Source organism: Schistocerca cancellata, chromosome 5 (assembly GCF_023864275.1).
Source record: "Schistocerca cancellata isolate TAMUIC-IGC-003103 chromosome 5, iqSchCanc2.1, whole genome shotgun sequence".
NCBI lineage: Eukaryota > Metazoa > Arthropoda > Insecta > Orthoptera > Acrididae > Schistocerca > Schistocerca cancellata.
Genome location: NC_064630.1, coordinates 588,761,530 through 588,786,513, shown reverse-complemented (window position 1 = coordinate 588,786,513; position 24,984 = coordinate 588,761,530). Strand labels below are relative to the sequence as shown.

Below are 24,984 nucleotides of genomic sequence, written 5' to 3'. Positions count from 1 at the left end.
TAACCTGACTGCCACAGTCTCGTATCCCAGGCGACGTAAATGGAAACATCATGCCCCAGCAGTGCAACTTATTTAAGAACTATAGTTACAACAAACTGTCACATGTTTCACAACGTGATGTGTTATACAATATAATATCGAAGTGTGCACTTGCTATTATCAACATATCCCTTGGCACTAATATTGTGAGCACCTGTTTGCAGACTGGTGTTATAGAAGCGTGTAAATGTGGAGAATACTGTTCCTTTGCTTCCTTCCGTGTACGTGTGGGAATTTTTTTCATTGCCATTATTGAGACCCATAGCTTTTTTGGTACTTTAGCCTACGATGTTGTCTGAAATACTCGGAAATAAATATAAACGTAGGAGTGTTGTAAGTAAACACAGAAATCCTTAAATAAGTTAGAAAGGTTTTAACTATACTGTTATTTAGGAGGAGAATTGGGTGGGGGGGGGAGGGGGCAGAGATATGATCGTGACCCTAATGACCCCAGTATTGGATACGTATTTACGACAGGTTTTTGAAGAGCGCATGAGTTGTTAAATGATAGTGGACAATGAGAGATGGTGTTGCAATGGCCATCGGCGGCCCACGCAAGACCGTGATAAGGGCGCTTACATATACGAAGACTGCGCGCCACAGATGCAAACGTCACGATGCGCTCCTCAGGATTGGGTCTGCTGCTGTTGGCAACACTGTTGGCGCCTGCGCTGGCAGCCGTCTCCTACAGGGGGTGAGTGAATCTGACAGGTGTCCTTCATTTGACGTTCATCGAAATGCACTTATAACTTCACACATTTCAACAATGTAATAAATGTTTCATTTCGCTGATGACTGTCAATCTAACTTTCACAGCATCCTCACTCTTCCAGTTTGCTTTACGTTTCTATGAAACTAGCGAATCCGGCAATGCTTCGTAACTGCTAAATATGTAGGGGAATTAGAAATACGCCCTAACTTCCGTCTGCTTCCTCTCTCTGTCCATAATATCCTTCCTCCTATCTCTCTTTCCAACCTCTCCCTGAGCTTCAGCATTGTTTATTGATAATTCAAATGGAACCTTAATTGGGAATTGAAGTCGCTTAAGATGAATCGGGGAAATTGTTGCTATCTTGTGTGCACGGTGCTGGATCGGGATATACATGGTGTCCATAAAAGACCCAGTTTCAAAACGCTGTAGAAACGGAACCAATGCTCAGAATGACGTCAAATTTGAACAGCATATCGTTGACGCAGGAGGAAACGTCATAGAACAGAAAAAAACTAACGAAAATTTGACCAATATATGGCACTGTAAGCGTCAGAATATGTACACCAACAAACGCGCGGCACACAGCTGTTCCTCAGTTTGAGTCCAAGACGCCCAATATGAACTTTTCCCTCAAAGGATTTCACGCTGCTGATAAAGCTCTTTTATAAGAATGATGATTGTGGGCCAGTAGCCTTGCAGACGTTCGGGACACTCAAGGGTATGAAAAAAGGCATTGGTCCGATGTCTGCTAAGTGTCTGCAGAAAATGACTGCAAAATTCGAAAAGAGAGGCTTTTTCAAATGGTTCAAGTGGCTCTAAGCACTATAGGACTTAACATCTGAGGTCATCAGCCCCTAGACTTACAACTACTTAAACCTAACTAACCTAAGGACATCACACACATCCATGCCCGAGGCAGGATTCGAACCTGCTACCGTAGCAGCAGCGCAGTTCCGGAATGTAGCGCCTAGAACCGCTCGGCCACAGCGGACAGCTGAGGTTTTTTCGATGTGAGTTTTGGCGGAGGGAGGAAAGTAGTCGATGCGACGTCCGTCGAGGGGTGTGGTCACAGAATTGCGGTAGGAGTCGAGCGGTGGTGTGCAAACACGCAGTGCACGGGGAATTGCCTGAATGTTGCACACGCCTGCGAGCAAGGTGCATAAAATCCCACGAAAAATCCTGCATTGCTATCCGTTCAAGAGATGCTCCATGCTGACCTGCCAGCAAGACACAGGTTCGCTCTGGAATTTCTTGTTTACACGGAAGTGGGCAATGAATGGCCATGGGGAATTCTGTGGGCAGACGAAGCCCATGTCCATCTCCAGGGACAAAACGGTTCAAATGGCTCTGAGCACTATGGGACTTAACACCTGAGGTCATCAGTCCTCTAGAACTTAGAACTACTTAAACCTAACTAACCTAAGGACATCACACACATCCATGCCCGAGGTAGGATTCGAACCTGGATCGTAGCGGTCGCGCGGTTCCAGACTGAAGCGCCTAGAACCGCTCGGCCACCACGGCCGGCTCCAGGGACATGTCAATACACTTAACTACGGAATACGGGCAACGGAAAATCCGCACGCATATCAACCGCTACCATTTCATTCTATAAGGATGTATGATGCAGATTAACGGCATCGTTTATCGTGGGGCCGTATTTTTCAGAGATGAGTCCTGTGGGTCCTTTTACCTGTGCCGCAACTGGTAAACGCTATGAAAGTCTTTTGTGCACCAGAGTCATTCCATCCCTTCAACGGTGTGGATGCGTGGGTAGGATAATTTCTATGCAAGATGGCACTCCTCCGCTCACTACACAGCCAGTACTGCAGAGACATTTAGGAAATGCTGCAAGAACAATCAGCCGTCATTTCCCTACAGCCTGGCCTTCCAGCTCACCTGATCTTAATCATTGCGACTTCTCGCTGTGGGTTTATCTGAAAGATGTGGTGTTCAGCGCTCCAATTACGAACGAAGCTGAACTGACACACGCACTGTGCAATGTATTCTGAATGCGACCCCCGAGACATTGCGATATGTTGTGGGACAAGCTGATTCTCGAATTCAACTTGTGGCAGGAAAAGGTGGACAGCATACTGAACATGTCTAGCACTAGTGTCGCGACACTTAGACACCGCTTTTTGGCCCTAGGACAATTAAAAAGCGATGTCAATTTATTTTTAGTGCGGTTTTTGGGCTCAGGATAATTAAAAACCGATTTTCCCCTCCAGATGTGGTACCACCTTGTCGCGGTGGATGGGCTTACCTAACTAACAGTGCCACAACTGCTGACTACTGAATTTCTGCAGTTGTGCACACTGAACAGTACGGACGGTGTAACGTGCACCTCAAACTATAGCAGTCGTATTGCGATTTATCTGTCATTTGCAGCTGACCTCATTTACGTGAAGACGCCGCCTGCTACGCCATAAATTGGTAGAATTCTCGTCAGTTTTTTTTTCTTCCATGACGTTTCCCCCTGTGTCAATAATATGCTGTTCAAATTTCATTCTGAGGAGTGGTTCTCTTCCTACAGCGTTTTGAAACTGCAACTTGAACTGTGGCTTATGTTTATCTGAGCGTTTATTTGAGTATCGTGTAAAAATTTGAAGTAAACCAGTGAAGAGATTCTCTGGATTTTTGCTAGCAATGTTTTCCCCTTACACATATAATACACTAGCAGAGAAAGGCGTGCCTTATTGGTTTGTGTCCACGCCAATACCACGCAGCGTATGGCGTTGTGCTTAACGTATGAACTCTGCTTCATAATATGGTATAATTTTGTAGGTACATTCAGCGGCATATGTAATACTGTCTGCAAAACTGTGTTGGCTACGGAGTTAGTAGCAACAAAGTAAAAAGTTTAACCTTCATGCACAATGCGGCAGTTTTAAATGCATCTCACTGTTCACGACCCCATATCTCCTGAACTATATATAGCACAATGAGACAATAGTCTAGGTAGATTCAGGGGCATATGTGGATACTGTCTGCGAAATATACTGGAAATAGCATTCGTAACAAAGAAGTAATAAACTATGAACTATGTGTCGTACAGTGATGTAATTTGGTACTTATATTCAGTGGTACATGTGCATACTGTCTCTAAAATGTGTCACGAATACAGATAGCAGTAAAGAAGTAATAAAATAAGTGATAAATCATAACGTCATGCCACATCCGGTAATTTCACTGCATGTACAGCAGAAAAGTTGTAAGCGATAAACACTTTTCTTTTGATCATTTTGTGGGAGTAGTCAGCGAGAAAACATTTCTTAAATGTTTGAAATTGTTGCAAAATTTGTTGTAAGTCGCTAATTGCTCTCATGGATGAATGAAGTCTGGGAATTCATGCCTCACGGGCTTCGCTTCTTTTTCACCCCCGTTCCCATCCAGTTGACCTCTCACAATGATTGTTGTCTGATAGTACGGTATATGTATACTAAGGTTCGTTGAAATCGTTCAAGTTGATTAGAAGAAGATGTGGAACAAACACACACACACACACACACACACACACACACACACACACACACACGTACATTTTTATAATATGTATGGATTTAGATTTAAAAAACATGCACCCTATACTCATCCAAACATTTATTACAGCATCGTGAAAAATTTGAAGTAAGTCAGTCAAGAACATTTCGAGAATTTTGATAACAATATTAAACAACTACTTATATTTGTACAGTAGTATAGATATTTATATTTACATACTACATAAATTAAAAATATGAATTCTGTCAATTAGAGATTTGTACTAACAACATTTCCTCTTTATATATATTTAAAAAAAATATGAAGCTGATGTCGGTTCGAACGTTTATTAGAGTGTCGTGTAAAAATGTGAAGTAATCGGATTAAGAACTATTCGAGATTTTTGGTAATAAAGTTATAAAACAACTTGTCTTTATATAGTATTATAACAATGTTCACTGTTACCAGTGAGACAGTGATAGTGAGAATTCGTTACAAAAATACACACATTGTAATAAAACACAGTAAGAAATCAGTTAGAAGAAGTAGTTACTAACCAAAATTTAAGACATGGGTTGGATGGATTATTACCCACCCTTTTTACCACTTACTTTGAAATCATTGGTCATAAATGTAAACGTAAAAGTTTATTGTAATAAAACGAAATCAATGGCCTTCTGAGGAAAATGTCCAGTCAGATCAAAAATTGTTTTAGATAATTCCATTTAGAACAAGTCTGCCTCAAATCTCTTATTTAGCTTGTGTTGTAAGTTTTGCTTTCGACTCTGGTATTGAAAATAAAATACACAAATTTCAAACTACCTATGGCAGCATTTTCAGAGCACTGGACCATGAATTACAAAAGGAGGCCATCACGAAAGTCTATAAATTGATGGTGGTTGCTGTGTTATTCTATGGAAGCGAAAACTAGGTTTCCACAAAAGCAAGAAATTAAATTCAAACAGTGGAGATGAGGTTTACAGGAACGACAAGAAGAGACATGATTAGAACTGAATATATTAGAACAGAATAAAATATTTTCAACACGAGTAAAAAAAATCGAAAGTATAGTGAAAAAGGGATAACGCCAGGTCATGGAGTTCATCAGAAGATCCCAAACTACAAGCAAAACGGGAAAAGAGATATTGGAAGACTGCAGAAAAGATAGGAATGATTTTGGTTGTGAGTCCAGAACAGGAAATAGGATAATCCTTGAAAGGAAGGTGATGAAGGTGATGATCATGATGACGAAACTGTGGTACAGGCGTGTCTCAGACAGCCCCCCTCCCCATTAACCTTTAACAGGATGTACGAGGGTTGTTTTTTAAGTAAGGGCCGTTTTTATTTTTAAAAAAAGATACAAATACTTTTGTAAAAATCTTTTATTTTCTGATTCTACACACTTTTATCTATTTTTCTACATAGTTGCCTTGTTTATGTAAGCACTTGTCATACCATACAACTAACTTTTTAATTCCCTCCTCAAAGAATTCGGCAGCCTGCTCTGACAGCCAAGAGTTCATGGCTGCTTTCACTTCATCGTCGTCATTGAAGCGCTGCCCGCCAAGATGGTGTTTCAGGTACCGGAAAAGGTGAAAATCGCTTGGAGCAAGGTCGGGGCTGTATGGTGCATGGTCCAAAACTTCCCAGCCAAAAGAATCAATCAAATCCCGAGTCTTTTGAGAGGTGTGAGGCCTAGCGTTATCGTGCAGCAGCAAAACTCCTTTTGTCAGCATGCTGCGCCTTTTGTTTTGAATTGCTCTGCGGAGCTTCTTTAGAGTTGCACAGTAGGCATCTGAGTTGACTGTCGTTCCTCGTGGCATAAAGTCCACTAGCAAAACACCGCGCCGGTCCCAGAACACAGTTGCCATAATCTTGCGCTTTGACAGCGTTTGTTTGGCTTTGACCTTGACGGGTGAGGTTATGTGTCGCCATTCCATCGATTGTCGCTTGCTTTCGGGAGCGATATGGGATACCCATGTTTCATCTCCAGTGACAATTTGACTCAACATGTCGTCCCCTTCTTCCTCGTAACGAATCAAAAAGTCCAATGAAGTGGCAAATCTCTTCCCTTTGTGGTCCTCTGTGAGGAGTCTGGGTGCCCACTGAGAACACAGTTTCTTAAAGTTTAGGTTTTCAGACACAATTTTGTACAAAACCGATCTTGAAACTTGTGGAAATTCCAAAGAAAGAGTGGAAATTGTGAATCTTCTGTCCTCACGAATCTTTGTTTCGAATGCAGCCACCAAATCATCAGTGATCACAGAGAGCCGGCCTGAGCGTTCTTCGTCATGGACGTTTTGACGGCCATTTCTAAACTGTCTAACCCATTGACGCACTTTACCTTCACTCATTGCATTCAAGCCATAAACTTGTGTTAACTGACGATGAATTTCTGCAGCTGATAGGCTTCTCGCGGTCAAAAAAAGTATCACTGACCGTATCTCACAGGCGGCGGGCGATTCAATAATCGTAAACATTATAAAGTAGCACAGCGATGCGTACACGTCAGCTACAGAGCTGCAACTTGCATCAATGTGAACGGGAAGGATGCCGGCAAGTGGCGCGGTGGCTTGTTGCGGCGTCCGCGCGAACTACGGGACTATACGCGCGAACGGCCCTTACTTAAAAAACAACCCTCGTAAGTTAGGTAACTGTAGTAGCACACATACTTCTCAATTAAAACAAAAACGGTTGTTGTTATTTATTACTTATTTGTTTCGCGAAGCAGTTTTCCATTTACAAGGCTGTCGCCAGACAGTAACGATTATATCGCTGCCAGATATTACTTATGAACGGTTTGTTGCAAAACTCACAGGCCGAAAGTCACCTTTGTTGCACGGAGTGAATTCTCTTTAAATTATAAGTTCAACTAAATTAAAATTTGTAACAAGGAAATTACCTACAAGTCACAGGTAATGCATAAATTGGGGCACAATATAAATGTAACTACCGAAATGATGTGCACCTGATAAATCAGAAGAATATCAAAGAATTTAGAATAGCTTGAAAATATCAATAAAGTAAATTCAAAACAATGTAGGTAACCAAGACGAATTAAGCAATGTGGGAAACCTAGCGAAATGAGAGGATGAGGTGAAGTTCGAGAGTGGGTTAGTCATGACCTGAGTTTGATCGTTTAATGCTAAGTATTGGCTGTCAGATGCTTACGGATATTAAGTCATCTTTCGTCCTTTTCCCACCTGTTATCTACGCGTGGTATCTGTGACGTTTACCCAGCACATGTCGAGATTTCTGCAACCTTCAGTTAAGTTCTTGTTTATGCGGTACAGCTACCGCCACCTTGTTCTTTGGGGACTATTGTCAGCTATTGTTTAGAAACCAAAATCCTATTCACAAAATGAATCAATTTTTAGAGGTTCACAGTGTATGCTGTCATTCATAAATTCGTAACTTTTTCGACGAGCAGTGACGACAGAACTTATCGACACACACAACTGCTCTAGATAGTTCGCTTCTTTATGGCAAATCAAAAGGGGGCTTCATTGGAGCCTTTTAAAAAAAATTAAAGTATTGTATGTTAGCTATTTGTTAAAAACGTACGTCCTTTCTTTAACGCCTCCCCTTCCTTCAAATAGGCCTATCGTTTTTTGTTTTCATTATTCCCGCTACGTAATGTGGCATTGGCGAGTACTGTTGAATATAGTGCACTAGCCTTGGCAATATTCTTGGTCCTGTGTTATTTGAAAGAGGTAGTATCCGATACGTAGTCACGACTGATGCAATAGTAACTGATGAAAAATGATCGTTTCCTAAGAACCATCGAGTGATAGTTCTGAATAATACTACCATAAATCATTCGGATTTTTTCTATCACTTCTTTAATAACATACGCCGAGTCCAATGCGTCCTTGTATTCATTAAAATCATTAAACTGTCACCAACGCTTAATTCTACATGGAAAGGTGAACAGCTTATAATTTTTAACTTCTGATATATCTAATCAGAGGGAGGCTGGCAATAATTTTTAAAGTGCGTATGCCTGCCCAAGCTTTGTCTTTCCTTTAGAGGTTTCATAGCGTAGTCGACTGTACAAAAATGAATGCTTTAACTATTCCACGGAAAAAACATAAAAACTCTTTCAATTATGTTTCTAAACTTCTTTTGTATCTTCTGATGATGTTGACTGAATGTTTTTGTTTGACCTTCTCACGATTTAAACCTTTGCCGCATTCGAAGAAACATTTCGACATTAAAACTGCGTTGGTGGTAAGAATTACAACGGTTTTCCGACTACAAGAATGACCTTTGGATGCTGGACCACGTTTTTTTTTTAAATTTGTTTTAATCTAACTCAGTACACTGGTTGGTTCGGCGCTGATTTCTAGGAAAATCTGATAAATGTACTAATTCTGTAGTATTAGAAACCAATATACACCCTCAAACGGACAAAGTAACAGTACTTGCATTAGTTGTAACGCTAATAGCCTTCAAATTCAGCGGCCAGCTCGGCACTGACATCCGACAGCACCTATGGTCCGCATTCCCGTTTGTAGATGACTCTGGCATCGCTACATCTCTCTCAGACGGCGTAATACACATGCAACCTAATATTATAATCACAGTGAATGTACTTTACACGGTAAATATTGTTCTTTACTAAACTCTTCATTAAAAAAAATTAATTAGCAGCTCGAAAATATGGTACCTACTGAAATCAGTAGACCAAAGTGGTATCTCAAATCTCCTTCTCACACCAAGTCAATAAAAAAGAGACAAAACATTTAAATATTAAGACATTTAAATGTTTAAAGTGAAATCAATAGCTATTGCGCCGCCTCAACGTAATTCTCATCTCCTCATTCCCCTGAGGGCAGTCTGCCCTTGGCAGTGGTGAAGCACAGATGTCTTGCTTGTCTCTTATCATTGGAGCTGTGCGGTGGGAGTTGTGCACTTCCCAGCTGTTGTGAGACATTAGAAACAAGTTCTAAATATCAAGCACTACTATAGCCAGGCCAAGATGATAATCACGCCAGATTCCTGCGAGACAGTCTTGACATTGTGGGCATCCACTTTTCCATTCCAGCCAGCGTCATTTACATCAAGATGATAAATGCTGAGGCTTACACAACTGTGGTGAACAAATTTGCTAAGTCGCTTAAGTTCAGACACTCCAGTGGTCACATTGGATTGTTACAGTGGGCCACATGAGCCTGGGCCTGTGTACCATTATAGTCTAAGAACTTCCCTCTGAGATGCCGACCAATCTCGTAATTGTGGCCTTTCGACACTAAGGAAATGTGATCAGCCACGTGGCTCAAAAATGGCAGATTTTTGGGCCTTATGAGGTGTATGATGGTGCATGAAAAATAAAAATTGTACTGATAAAACACATACTGCTATACTGTCACGCTACGCCGTAGTGATGTACACTCCTGGAAATGGAAAAAAGAACACATTGACACCGGTTTGTCAGACCCACCATACTTGCTCCGGACACTGCGAGAGGGCTGTACAAGCAATGATCACACGCACGGCACAGCGGACACACCAGGAACCGCGGTGTTGGCCGTCGAATGGCGCTAGCTGCGCAGCATTTGTGCACCGCCGCCGTCAGTGTCAGCCAGTTTGCCGTGGCATACGGAGCTCCATCGCAGTCTTTAACACTGGTAGCATGCTGCGACAGCGTGGACGTGAACCGTATGTGCAGTTGACGGACTTTGAGCGAGGGCGTATAGTGGGCATGCGGGAGGCCGGGTGGACGTACCGCCGAATTGCTCAACACGTGGGGCGTGAGGTCTCCACAGTACGTGCCCGTCGACCTGGGACCGGACCGCAGCGACGCACGGATACACGCCAAGACCGTAGGATCCTACGCAGTGCCGTAGGGGACCGCACCGCCACTTCCCAGCAAATTAGGGACACTGTTGCTCCTGGGGTATCGGCGAGGACCATTCGCAACCGTCTCCATGAAGCTGGGCTACGGTCCCGCACACCGTTAGGCCGTCTTCCGCTCACGCCCCAACATCGTGTAGCCCGCCTCCAGTGGTGTCGCGACAGGCGTGAATGGAGGGACGAATGGAGACGTGTCGTCTTCAGCGATGAGAGTCGCTTCTGCCTTGGTGCCAATGATGGTCGTATGCGTGTTTGGCGCCGTGCAGGTGAGCGCCACAATCAGGACTGCATACGACCGAGGCACACAGGGCCAACACCCGGCATCATGGTGTGGGGAGCGATCTCCTACACTGGCCGTACACCACTGGTGATCGTCGAGGGGACACTGAATAGTGCACGGTACATCCAAACCGTCATCGAACCCATCGTTCTACCATTCCTAGACCGGCAAGGGAACTTGCTGTTCCAACAGGACAATGCACGTCCGCATGTATCCCGTGCCACCCAACGTGCTCTAGAAGGTGTAAGTCAGCAAGATCTCCGGATCTGTCCCCCATTGAGCATGTTTGGGACTGGATGAAGCGTCGTCTCACGCGGTCTGCACGTCCAGCACGAACGCTGGTCCAACTGAGGCCCCAGGTGGAAATGGCATGGCAAGCCGTTCCACAGGACTACATCCAGCATCTCTACGATCGTCTCCATGGGAGAATAGCAGCCTGCATTGCTGCGCCGACATTGTGCATGCTCTGTTGCCTGTGTCTATGTGCCTGTGGTTCTGTCAGTGTGATCATGTGATGTATCTGACCCGAGGAATGTGTCAATAAAGTTTCCCCTTCCTGGGACAATGAATTCACGGTCTTCTTATTTCAATTTCCAGGAGTGTACAATGGTCAACCATGCATATGTTTTGGCTGTGGACAGGAAGGGCATGTCAGGTCGTCGTGTATTCAGTGCCGACTGATGCTAAAGCCGATCGGAGAACTGCAGCCAGCGGAGGTGAGGGTGATCCTCCCCTCGCCTATGTAAAAGTAGCAGTGACATCCCTCATGGACGGAGAAACCACTTATCAACTGCAGGTGCTGACATTCTGTGAATCGAGGACACGACCGAGGTCACGCAGCCTCCTCAGGCGACGACAACCTTGCAACATCCTCAACCACCATAACTGGGTGAACCACAAGAAAAGATGGACGTCAACAACAGGGTCGTGACGAAACCGGCCTTCTTTACTGAGGGAGCAATGGCGTTTGATCAGCTTCCACACACTGACACAGAAACTTACATCCGCAAGCAACGATTGCATCATAAACACAACGAATGGTGGCATGCACGTTCTGACAAGTGAGCAGAAAACAAATGTGGCGCTCTAACAGACGACATGGAGAAAGTTAGGTGTGATACCCAGTGAGCCATTACTGTTACGGCGCCCAAGTAAGTAGCAGTGAGTCAATGGCGTTTTGATGAGGATATTCTATCTATGGTCGTCCATGGCAACACCACCTGAGGTGGAAACAAGGTAAAAAACTTTTCAGCTGGTAGCGAACAACCTCCTCACTCACAGAAGGTGCAAAAAATTCTCCATGTCGCAAGAAATGTTTAATGTTTTGCAAGAGGTCTACAAAGCCGGCTATCCCGATCTCTTAGGTTACACAACTAATGTCGCCCATGCTTCGCTCACTGGCAGCAGCATCACCATGTTACTTAAAGAGAGCTTGGTAGAAGATGACGTGCAATATCTCCTCAATGCATGGGTCGTGGCTGCCACAGTGAACTGAGTCCGAATTATCAATACCTATGCCCCTTCTGGTACAGAGCGACAGCAGCAAGAACGTTTCGGATTTTGCCAAAGACATCGCGCTGCTACGTCAGTGTCGTCTAGACGACATGGTGGTTTGGAGAGACTTGAGTTGCACACAAGTACCTTCAGACCAGCTCTCGCGCCATTCCCTGTACAGTGAATTTGACATCCACGATCTTCAAGTGGTGGGCACCTGGCGCCACATCCATGGCGACAGACACAGCTATACTCACTTCACCAGACACTCCTCCAGCTGACTCGAATGGATTTATGTCATGTGCTCATTACAGACAGCGATATGCGAAGCGGAGGTATGCCCAACACTTTTTTCGTATCACTTGGCCTTCATCTGTGCCATAACCCTCAGTTCACTCAGGGAATGGTGAAGCGCAAGCCCACGGATGCTAAATATTGCCCACTTGATCTCCCCAATCTGTCGAAGAGCTGGGGAAGGTACATGGAATAAGTGTGTTCACCGCCATGGTCTATACCACTCGGCCTTAAGATGGTGGATTGATTGCACGAAACTGGTCCTCAGAAGAACCTTCATGGCATGCAGTAGAGAAGCAGCTGCATGGCACAGACACAGAATGGACTTTTATTTTACATCCTCATGGAGTGTTTCGATCAGCTGCATTAATCGAATATACAGATGTCAACTGGCCACAGCAAAGATCGTTTCTATCAAGCGCCTCCATTTAGGAGGAGCTGTATAACACACACGTGCACAAGACAGCCTGCCCTTCGTACAATTTTCAATGTATCACATATTAGGGTAGTGAAAGAGGCAGCGATGGTCTCTGGTCTACATTGCCGACACAAAGGAATGTAGATGTCTCAACAAATAACACGATGTAACCAAGCTTTTCATAAACATTGTGCTCGACTGTATTCAGTGCAGCATGCGGATCCGGCAGTCATTGTGGACGTATCAGGGTTGACCCACGGCCCCATACCACATAAATTAGAAGTGGACTTGTCAGGGGACGTGACTGAAGACGAGTATCCGATATCATTGGGAGAGGAGCGTCTAACAAGACCCCAGGACAGGATAGAGTCCATTTTGGCGTTTTATCAGGTTCTTCAATCAGTTTTTGGTATCGTGCCGGACAAAGATATGCCATGAACTGATGTTTCCAGATGTTCCACTTCCCATTAACTTCTTAGAAGGATTGATAGTGCCTGTTCATAAACCAAATGGTGGCTACCGAATCCATGATTACCGACCTTGACACCGCTGAATAGTGGCATACAGTGTTCGCCAGATTGATGGCTATGCATTTCAGGGGTATGATACAGTATGTACTTTTGCAGGATCATGCATTTGCACAGTTCCGAGCCGATACAGGGACACGATAACCTGGCGTATCTCTGGCATTTACCTGATGAGCTGCCATCCATCGACTTTAGTTAAGCAGTTGATTAAGTTGACCACTCATTGTTGACTGCAGTTCTCTGGAGCATGTGATACCAACACTGTTTCAAGGGTGCTTGTTAATAACTGTTTAAAGACGCCCATCCAGGTCCACTGATCGGTGCACCGAGGCTATGATATACTTGTTGGCCTTAGAACCTTTGTTACGTGGCCTACTCTAGAGATCAACTGGGATGATGCATGGCACCACCACCTTAAGATGCACTGCTTGTGCGGATGGCTTGATGCCTACAGGGCAGTGACAATATGAGAATCACCACGGAATGTATCAAGGTCTATGGGGCAGCCATGTGTACTGGAATGGGACTGTCACCTGATGGAGTCAGCGACAGTTCAGCTACCAGATGAGATGATTGGGTTTTCACTTCACGACTGATATATTCTGTATGACGACCCATAAATATAGGCACCTCCTTCAGCAAACTAGAGCAAGCATAGCAGATCACCACCTGCAGACTTTGAACATCTTCCAGAGGACACAGTATGCCAATGGTTATCCAGCGCCGCACAACCTGCAAATCGCACAGGCACTTCCATTATTAACCCAGTGGCCCACAACGTTATGGAGACTCAGCTCAGGAATATTCTTCAAAGTTCGATAGATCAGTTGTCCTGTTTGTTAGTTCGCATTTACAGTTATGGCATCGCTATCCCATCAACCTCACGAACTTGCTGCTGGAGGCACTAGCAAAGCCCCCTTGGAGTCCACAGTGTTGATGCAAAACATCCCAGAACCATTTTTCTACCTTGGGCACTTCTGATTGGAACTCACACATGTGATGCTTTTCTGGCTCTACCCTTGGCGATGACGAAGGAGCTCTACTGTCTGACCCACTTGGTATGTGACAGTCAGTAGTAAACACGTCACACAGGTATGTATATCTAAAATATGCAGTGTGGAATCCCTCCACTGCATGCAATGTAATGTGACTGACATGGCTGAACACCTCGTTAGCTGCAAAGAGGCTTCAGTGGCCTTGTACTTCATCAAGGAAGTTTTGGCTTTTCTACTGCAGATAACTCCGACACTAATCACTGCCTGAACTCTTCTTCTCTTTCTTCCTCTCCTTCTCCTTCAGGGATGGCCCAAAGGATGCACTTGATGTTTGCAACTTCATGCAGGAACAGCATTGCACAATAGGAAGGAACACCAAATATAGACAATATTCTCATAACTCTGGAATGCATTACACAACCCACCACATAGCTGGATCATCAATGCCGATGGATGATGGGCATGTTGCAACGCAGATGACTTTAGAATGAACAAAGCTGACCGAACAAAAGACACAAGGAGATACACTAGGACCCTAGGTGCAACTACTAGTGGAGTGAATATATAGTTATCTTTCAATCGGGAGGGCGGAGGACACTTTTCTTTTCTTCATAGCACGACATGACGTTGTATACATTGACTGGTCAAAAAAAGTCCTGCTTCTGGATAGCGTTCTGTTTCTTCTTTTTCTTCCCGATCCCTCCTTCACCACCTTCTTCCTTTTGGTGCGGAGGTGACAACGTGCCCAGGAGTTGCCAGACGACCCCTGCCCCCTCTGCCTGCTCTGATCCAACTCATAAAAGAAGGGGGTGCTTTGTATGACAACAAATGAGATTTTCTTTGAATCATTACTAAAAGTAAGAAAACTGTTGTACATGGAGAGGTGTCAATATATCAATATAGGTTCAGAAGCACTGTGAAACGTAAAAACGTTCACTCTCGAAAAAAAAAAAATGAAAATGCTACCGAGAGAACTACAGAGCGTTTCTCGTATACTTCAACATACATCTACACAGATATTTGTTTTTGTCGCAGTTCTGATTCCTCTGAACATAAAAAAAAACTACACACAAGAAGGAAGGGGTTTCAGTAAATATGGAACTATTTTCAGTGATCAGAAATTCGATCAACCTTATTGTGAGTGTAATGAATCAATAGAATTTCTTATGGAATCGATGTGCCTTATGACATTCGATGGACGTCATGTCGTTATACACAAAAATTTAAATCGATAAATGCTACACATATTTAAGTTAATGAAAACACGCTAGATTGATTTACGATATAAGGTGTTTGGTTTCCTTTAGGTAGTCTTGAACCCAGTTAATATATCTGAAGAAGTTTAGTGTTTTTACATGTCAAGACCGAAATAAATTTGGAAAATAAAGTCTATTGTACTGTTAGTGGGAGCAGGCATGTTGGTACCAGTTCTAAGCACACAGAACATACTGAACTGTTAGAAACGTCTCTCACGGCTCGAAAAAACGAAACGCTTAACTAGAGAATTGAACGGTCTGTTGCCAGACTGGTCTGCTCCAACATGTAGTTAAATATGAAAAAAAAATTTTTTCGCAAACTGTTTTGGTAAAGAATGTTATATTATTACATACTTGAAGTTGCATATGTCCACCAAGCATTACTGGGAACCGCAAGATACAATAAATTGATAACTATTTCTTTACTTTTACCAACAATAAATTCATTTTTTTATAGTAAGTCAGTGTTGCAAATGGACAAGGCGGAACGGAATCGTTGAAGCGTCTGAAATGTTTTGAAACTTTGAAATTTCGTCAGTGTATACATTGTAGCCTGCACTAGTCGGCACTGTAACACCACCATAAAACTAATAATAATTTGATCAAGAGAAAGAACTAGAGATAGGAGCTCAGCATCATCAATACATTTAACCATTGTTAAATCGTTTCTTACCAACACGAGCTGTAAACTTACCTCCCCCTCACATCTAGAGGATGCTCACTTTCATGCTTTTTAATGTTTCAGTATTCCAATAAGTATCAACGATTGACATAGAGGATATTAGTTGCAAATTGTGAGGCCATCAAATAAAGCTGAAATCAAGAAAAGGTAACACACTGCGTACATCTTAGCAATATGGAGATAAAATAAATAATTTAAAATGCCATTCTTTTATCAGAATTGGAATTCACAATCAGCTTTCTTCATACGAGGGATAACTGACACTGAGATTCTTACCATCTCAAAATCAGTGGCTTCTCATAAGTAGCTGCGGATGACAGGTAGAATTTACCACTTATTACAAATTCGACACTTTATACTTGATGTTATGAGATGTGCGAACACCGCCCCTCCCCCGCGTGACCCCTCCCCTCCCCATCCCAAGAATTTTTTTTCATATGTGATATCTTGCCCTGCCATCAGTTTCGGTCCTTTTATTCCCTATTGGCTGAAAGAATTTTTCAGAATTGCTGCTTAAAGCTCTGCTACGTAATAAGATAAAGTGCTTCACGAGTGCTGATAATAGTTTCTCATGACATGTTGCCTATCAACTTTCTTGGTGGAATGCAGATCACATCTGAAATGCAATGCGATTTTGAGACAGAAATGATATAATACCCTTAATACGACAATTACATATCCAGTCTTCTGAATGAAGACTGCAATAACAACATTACTAAGGAACTAATATTAAAAGCCAAACTGATTTCCTCACATTGTTTGATTTTGGAAACGAAATAAATCACTCCAAATCTCATTTCTTTTGCTATGTGTGATTTGACTCACGACACGTTTTCGGTAAATGTATCACAATAATCATTTAGATAGTAAACAGTTGACACCAACACTAAGTCAGCAGAAATCTTCGTTGATGTAATGTTATTTGCGATAAACATGCACCAGAGTAATCAAAAATAAACTGTTAACTGACAAATGCATCACTGAAGCTGTAGTGCAAACTTTGAAAAAGAAAATAATTAATAATATGTTAAATTTTGAAAATGAATGACGTTTCAAACGGAAATAAATGAGTTTTAATCAAAGCTATGACCAATATTTTCTAATTGAAATACATCTCTACGTGTGAGATTAACTCTTACAATCCAATGAAAGAATAGTTTGTGCCGCTAGGTACACGTAACATTACCAGTTAACATTGATTGGAGGAATAAACGTATGTAAGTATGTCGTACGTAGGCTAGGCCCTATTAACGACAGGGCTCCGCCAATTTATTATATTTACTATGAAGGAGCAAAGCTCCCCCTTCAGGTGTCAGAAGGAACAACGAAAAAAATGTGTGCCTGAGCGCTCCTGAAACAAAGAAAACTATTTCTTTTTATGAAACTGAATTTAGAAATGCTGGTAAGTCGCTTAAGAAACACAGATCCGGATACTATTGAATCCTTTAATGTGCCCATGCCGCGTTTTCTAGAGTAGCCATCATCAGATGACCATTTCAGATCATTAAAAGCATAGAGAAGCACATTGGATAATGTTCGAGAAATCATTTTAAATGGTCATCTGATGATAGGTTAAGCCCGAAACGCGTCATGAGCACATTAACGGATTTAGTACCATCTGGATATGTATTACTTATGTGACTAACCAGCACTTTTAAATTCACTTTCGTAGTTACTATTATTACGGTCGCACACTTCTACAACGACTTCAGGTCAGATTTACAATATTTATTTTTATTGTGTAATGCTTCACTATTTCACAAATTTTTAATGTTTCTGAGACTCTTGAGAATGTTGACAGCACATGACTGGAGTGATCTGCATGTAAAGAGCAACGAAGGCGCCTACCTGTTGGTCTTGGCAGGTGCTTGATGAGGAATCGAGGTGTCGAAAAGTCATCAGCGTTCATTGAGTTGCTTCTACGTTTGTCGATGACACTCCACACAAAATAACGTACTGCGTTCTCCTTACCAAGAAATCCTAAGTCCCGTCACAAATTTCGTTTGATTCCATATATGATTGTATACACGTTAATGTCGTTGGTCTGATATTGTGTCAAAGGTTTTCTGGAAGTCAAGAAGTACTACATCTACTTGGTTTCCCTGATCCATAGCTTTCAAATGTCAAGTGAGCAAAGAAAGAATTGGTTTTCGTGTGACAGATGTGTACAGGATCTATACTCTTTGGCATGTGCGAGGTACTATGCCTCGATAAGGCTCATTACGTTTGAGCTCAGAATATGCTCTCAAACGGCGTAAAATACGGATGTCGGCAACACTAAAAGGTAGTTTTGGAATCACTTCTATTGCGCTTCTACTACAAAGGTCAAAACTTTGCTTCCGTCCAATTATTGGAAACAGTTCTTTGTGGAAAGGGTCTACTATGTGTTGTGGTTTGGAGAGGGGTTAACTCAGCTACAAATTCTGTCTTGCAGGGATTCCAACACGCTACACGGTATCGCTTACTCCTAACTATTTCAGCTGTTTTTTAACGGAACTGACACTACTATCTATAGGATGAAATGAGGCAATAATTCTGCATCTTTCTTCATAATGGTGCATTTGAAAACATGGTTCAGCATACCTGCGTATGCATGCTTCCTTCACTTTCGGTGTCTGTTTCTTCTACGAGTTTCTTACTTTGGCGCCAAAGACAGGCAGAACAAATGATTAGAATTTTTTTGGATTTGCTGAGACGTTTTCGATAAGATTCTGCTCTGGCAGTCGTTGAAGGCTTCACGTATTCTCATTTCGACAAACGATTTTCATGTAGCATTTACATATATTTGTAGGTTTGTTTTACTTCCATCGTCCTCGTATATCCTTATACTACGATGGTCCCTCCTAATGTAAACTAGATGTCCATGTGGTATATTTGTGTCAAATTACCAGTGCTAATAAATCTTAGAACACAGTGTGCACTAAAGGTATGAAACCGGAACACCTTGCGAAAGTCTTTAGAATAAATACAGTCTTGGAGGATATGTAGAAAAGTTTTAAGCAGTAAATGATTGACATAAATGGCCAGCACACACAGCGTCAGTCCATAAAGTTCCGAGACTGATTTTATTCCTGGAGTACAAGCGACGTCAGCGAAGTAACTATGATGAACTAACTCAAGTTGAACTAACAACCGTAAACAACAGATGCGCATTCGACCAGCAAGTCGTGTGCAGACAGTAGACAGCGTTAAGTAGCGGACGTGCGTTTGTTGTACGTCAACGTTGTTCATTGTCACAAAATGCAATGGAGCAACATCTTTAATTTATCTTATACTTTTGAGCATGGCTGTCTTTCAGCAACCGTATGCAGGCTGTTGCCGTAAGAGCGCGGAAAAATTTAACAGGACATAGAGGATCCTCCAATGAACAATTTGAGGTAGGGAACCTGGTGTCGGCGAAGACTTCTTAAGGAGATATTAGGAATAAAATAACATTACTGTGTAATTTTTTATTTACATTAGTTCACTGCAGAAACCAACATTAACACAATGAACGTACCATTTGGACTGTGTCTTAGAAAATCTGCTAAAATGGCGCTCATCAAGCTCAATGTAAGCATGAAATCGGCGAGCAAGGTTCTGACGCACCCTGAAAAATATCACTGGTGTACTCCAAGTGACATCACAGGCAGATATAATTCTGGCAAATAATTCCATCTCCGTATCCACATGTGAGTTTAGATATCCGCATAGGGAATAATCAAAGGAACTCAGGTCAGGTGACCTCGCAGGCCATGGAATAGAACCTCCCCTTCCGATCTAGCGACCAGGAAGTATTGTACCGGTGCTGCCCCATCGTATTGTGCTGCACGTCTCTGAACAGCATTGAGTAATGAGTGAGTCAAATGGTTCAAATGGCTCTGAGCACTATGGGACTTAACATCGATGGTCATCAGTCCCCTAGAACTTAGAACTACTTAAACCTAACTAACCTAAGGACAGCACACAACACCCAGTCATCACGAGGCAGAGAAAATACCTGACCCCGCCGGGAACCGAACCCGTGAACTCGGGCGTGGGAAGCGAGAACGCTACCGCACGACCACGAGCTGCGGACAATGAGTGAGTCTGTCGTTGATCCATAACGCGTTCTTTCATGGGATAATGTAAATACGATACAACAGAACCACCTCATGGACAAGTAAAGTAAACAGAACCTGCATCATGACTTCCTAGTAATCCGGCTCGTCCTCCATGGCTCCTTGCAGGAAGTGAAGAATGTACATGAAATAAACAGTACCGTTCGTGTAAGACTGTACACATGTTATTTGTAAATAAGCTGGAAAACAGTAATGCTAGACAAAGCGGTGGACAAGTTTAAATCCATATCTCCTTAAGCAGGCTTCTCCGACCCGAGATTCCCTATCTCAAACTGCTCAGTGGAGCATTCTCTATGTCGTGTCACATTTTTGCACGCTCTTACGGAAACACCCTGCATAAGTTTCAGTGGAGGAATAACACAGCCAACCGGCTGCAAATAATTGTTTAATAAATTTATCTAGGTTTCAACGCCTCTAAGAATTTTTTCATCGAAATGAAAATTTAAAAATTGTTAAGTTACATTGAGAGAAACCAATAGTCAAAGCTTAGAGCAGACATGCTCAAATCAGCAATTAAAACTTAAAAACGTACCAAAGGCTGATTTATCTCTTTAGAGTTATATTCAAAAATAACGAGTGCAGTGTTTGTCCCGCATACCTTGACTCCTGAACAAAAACAACTCATGGATGCCTCCCGGTTGGAAAACTTCACCGTGGGTGAAGAGACTTGGTGTAAACAGTTCGTATCTGCCAAAGCGCACAAATTCACATAAAGTATCTATGTTTTGACGACAAAACCGACATTCAAGCCAATGCGAGTTGAACAACATACCAAAGAAATATTTTTCTGAGAGATTCGTATGGCTGAATGAACATTCTGCGCGTTGTATTCAAGTCAGGGGGACTATATAGAACACCTGAAACATTAAAACCACAGTATTAACTTTTTTATTAATCCAGTCACGAAAATTCTTGGGCTAACGGGGTAGGCTCAGCAGTACACTGTTTTGCGTGACGGGGAACGTCAGTGTTTAACGCCGAGCTCAGTCAATACAATCGTCATACGGGCTGTATGTCATTTATTCCAGATGTACACTGCTGGCAAAAATATTGTCCACCCATTTAGAGGTTTCCAGTTCACCCAAAATTTATTGCTGTAACAGTTTACATGGAGTACATGTAATGATTACATTTGCATATCAGTTGCACAAGTGGTTCAGGGGTACCAAGTATCGACCAATTCTGATGAGACTCCCTTGTTATTACGTGGTGTAGCCTCGCTGGGCAGATATCCTGGCGCTGTCTCTGGCATCCAGTCGATCGCACAGATGGCGAATACTGTCCTAGGATATGCCACGGCTACTCGACCTGTTCTCGTAGTTCTGTGTGAGTCATTGTTTGACAAGTCGCAGGAGCCACTTCTCGATCCCCTCGACTGGAGACAACTCCGGACATCGTGTTGACCAGGGAAGCTCATGCACTTGGAGAGCACGGTGTGTTTCACAGGCAGTGTGTGGGCGAGCATTATCCTGTTGGAACATTGCATCACCTTCCTGTTGCAAGAACGGCAAAAGAACGGGTCTCACAACATTCTGCACTTACCGACTACTGGTTAGCGTCCCCTCCAGAAACACCAAACGTGAAAAAGAATTGTAGCCTATCGCGTCCCACACCATTAAGATTGGTTTGGGGCCACTGTGTCTTGGGGGAATGCACTCTACAAGACAGCCCTCATCAGATCTACTTCGTACGCGCAAACGACCATCAATTGCGTGCAGGCAGAGTCTGCTTTCATCGCTGAAGACCACGACGCGCCATTCCATCTTCCAAGTGATCCTCTGACGGCATTAGTCGAGCCGTGCACGTCGATGCTGTGGCGTGAGTGGAAGACTGGCAGAGGAGTGCGTGCCCGGAGACACACTGCTAACAACCGGTTCGTAACAGTTTGTGTTAACACGCCTGGACTCAAAAGACCTCTCATCTGAACGATGGTAGCTTTCCTTATATCATGATGATCCTGGCGGGCAGCTGTTCTGCGTGGACGTCTAGAACCTTGTCTACGGGTATGAGAACGTTCACGTGACTACTGATACCAGCATCGCTACATCACTGACGTAACACGTCCAACGTGTGTGGCAATTCTCCGAATGGACAGTTCCGCCATTTGGAAGGCCAAAATTTGACTCCTTTAAGACTATTTCTGCGTGCCATAGTTGTCTGCTTGATTCACACCTTTGCACCACACTGAGGCTGGCAATGACCATTCTATGTGAAAGGGTAGACACAGATGTCGCTCTGGTAACTATACCACTATACCGTCTGTTGGCGGATGACGTTGAAACTATTATCAGTACACCTGCTATCCCCAGATGGCATATGTCGTCATCAGGGCTACTAATTTTTTTTTTTTTCCGGCAGTGTACATTTCGTCTGCGGTGCTTCATTCTTCACAAAAGCTATTACGTGGCAGTTCCTCCACAGTCCTCGAGTAATGCATATGTTTAAATAGACACTTGGAAGAACATAACGAGGCAGTTGTTGTGTTTCTGTGGCAGACACAAAGTCTACCGTCTGGTGCCAACGGAGGAGCAGCTGCAGGCGCTGTCTCAGCTGCGGGAGCACCCGGCCCTCGACTTCTGGTCGCGAGCTCACCGTGCCGGCCACCCCGTGGAAGTGAGGGTGCCGCCTCACGTGCAAGACCACTTCCGAGCATTCCTCGATCGCCAAGGAGTGCTGCACAACGTCCTCATCGATGACCTCGAACAGTAAGTTTCAACTCTCTCTGATAGACCTCTTTCATTTCACATCTCTCCTACACGTAGCGTATATGCTGGGGGAATTAGGTAAGAGTGATACACTAGAAGTAATAGACGGGTTTCGCTATTTCGGCAGCAAAGTAGCTGGTGATGACCGAAATTGAGAGGGTATAAAATGCAGACTGATTATTGCAATTAAATCATTTCTGGAAAAGAGGAATTTGTTAACATCGATTATAAATTTAATGTTACGAAGCATTTTCTGAAGAAATCTGTGCCGAAGGTAGACCTGTATGGAAATGAAACGGCGACGGTTAACAGATCAGTTATTCTCGACGGCCAGTGCCCGTCAGAGACAGGTGCATCGTCTGGAATGCCCCAGGAAAGTGTGATGTGAACGCTGTTACTTTCTGTGTGCACTGGTGTCCAAAATTAAAGCAATAACGGAAGTTTTCCAAGGGTGCGTTTATTTTGCCACAAAACAGTGTAAAAAGGTGGTAGTAAAGTGGAAACAACGTAAAGTATAGAAAATGTAAACAACTGCAACCTGCATAACAGTAGACGATAATATTCGTCGGTTTTTTTTCAACTTAACAGGTTTGCACACAAATTCCGACAACTGGCTAATGTGCTCACTGTGGGGTGTGACCACCTCTGGTAAAAATACACGCCTGGCAACGACGGCCCATGCTGTGAATAAAGTCTACAATGTCATGTTATAACGGCCACTCTTCCTGCGGAGCTGCTCCCAAGTCTTGGGGAGTGGTTGGTGGGTATTGACGTCTAGTGTATCCCAGACATTCTCTGTGGGATTCAAATAGGGAGAGCGAGCAGGCCACGCCATGCATGCAATATCTCCTATTTCCAAGGGAACAACAAGCACTCGTGCTCTATTAGGTCGAGCATTACCGTTCATCAGTACGAAGCCTGTACGCACACTACATCGCAACAACCGTACATGAGGTTCCCAGATCTCGTCATCTGTTAGCTGTTAAATCTTGCTGATTCATCCGTAAAATTTCATGAAGGGATGTTCCAGTGGTCAATATAATCCCTGCTCACACCATTAGCGATCCGCCTCGATATCAGTCTCTTTTCACAATGTTCGGGTTTCGAAATCATGTTCCACTTTCCCTTCAGATGCGAATCCGCCGAGAATCACTCCCCACACCAAATCGGGACTCATCTGCGAAAAGAACATTGGCCTACTGTTCGACTGTCCAGATGGCATGTAGACGGCTCCACTTGATGGTTCCTTCTGTGAAGATGCGTCAGAGGCACACTTATAGCAGGTCTCTATGACAATGAAGGTCACTCTGTTGAAACATTCTCCACATCGTTTGCCACGATGTGGATGCTGCGAGGCCAGTTGCTGCGCAGTACTAAGGCAGTGACTCATGCCCTCACAGCCAAGTAACGGTGCTCTCCTTCTGATGCAACACGTGGTCGGCCCTGCTCTCGTCTTCGGGATAAAGTTAAGGTCTCTATAAACTGTCGCCACATCCGAGAAACATCACAACGATTCCCGTTAATCCATCGGCTACATGAATTTGCGACTGTCCTGTTTCCATTCTTGCTATGGCCGTCCACCGCATAGAATCTGGTAGGCGTCTTCTCTGTGCTATACTGCACTGTCTGTAACTATGTACACAGCGATTGTGGATGTGGCACTAACCGGTAAACACTAGTCCGTTTGATAAGTGCCCTGACTTCATCGTTGGTATGTCCGCCCCGATAGCTGAGTGGTCAGCGTGACGGATTGCCTTCCTACGGGCCCGGGTTCGATTCCCGGCTGGGTCGGGGATTTTCTCCCCTCAGGGACTGGGTGTTGTGTTGTCTTTATCATCATTTCATCCCCTCCCGACGCGCTTAATGTGGCGTCGAATGTAATAAGACCTGCACCGAGGCGGCCGGACCTGCCCCGTAAGTGGCCTCCCGGCCAATGACGCCAAACGCTCATTCCCATCGTTGGTGCGGTATTCCATTGACCGAAATGGCGTCTTCCGTGCACAACTCGAACATACGGACATCTGATGACAGTTTTTATGATTATATCGTGAATTAGACACATGACGGCGAGATAGCGGTCTGTTGCATTAATTTTGGACACCTGTGTAGTTGGTGTGACGAATGACAGCGTGGTCTAAATGTA

The 24,984-nt window shown here is 43.5% G+C and overlaps 1 protein-coding gene across 1 annotated transcript in view; it reads left to right on the top strand.

Annotated features, from left to right (window-relative positions):
• The first annotated feature begins 656 nt into the window (after nucleotides 1–656).
• The window catches only part of LOC126188704 (carboxypeptidase B-like), a 69,519-nt gene continuing 45,191 nt past the window's right edge, over nucleotides 657–24,984 (top strand). The window contains exons 1-2 of the mRNA XM_049930311.1: nucleotides 657–733; nucleotides 22,632–22,841. Coding sequence (XP_049786268.1) covers nucleotides 657–733; nucleotides 22,632–22,841 — 287 coding nt within the window. The remainder of the gene's footprint in view (nucleotides 734–22,631; nucleotides 22,842–24,984) is intronic.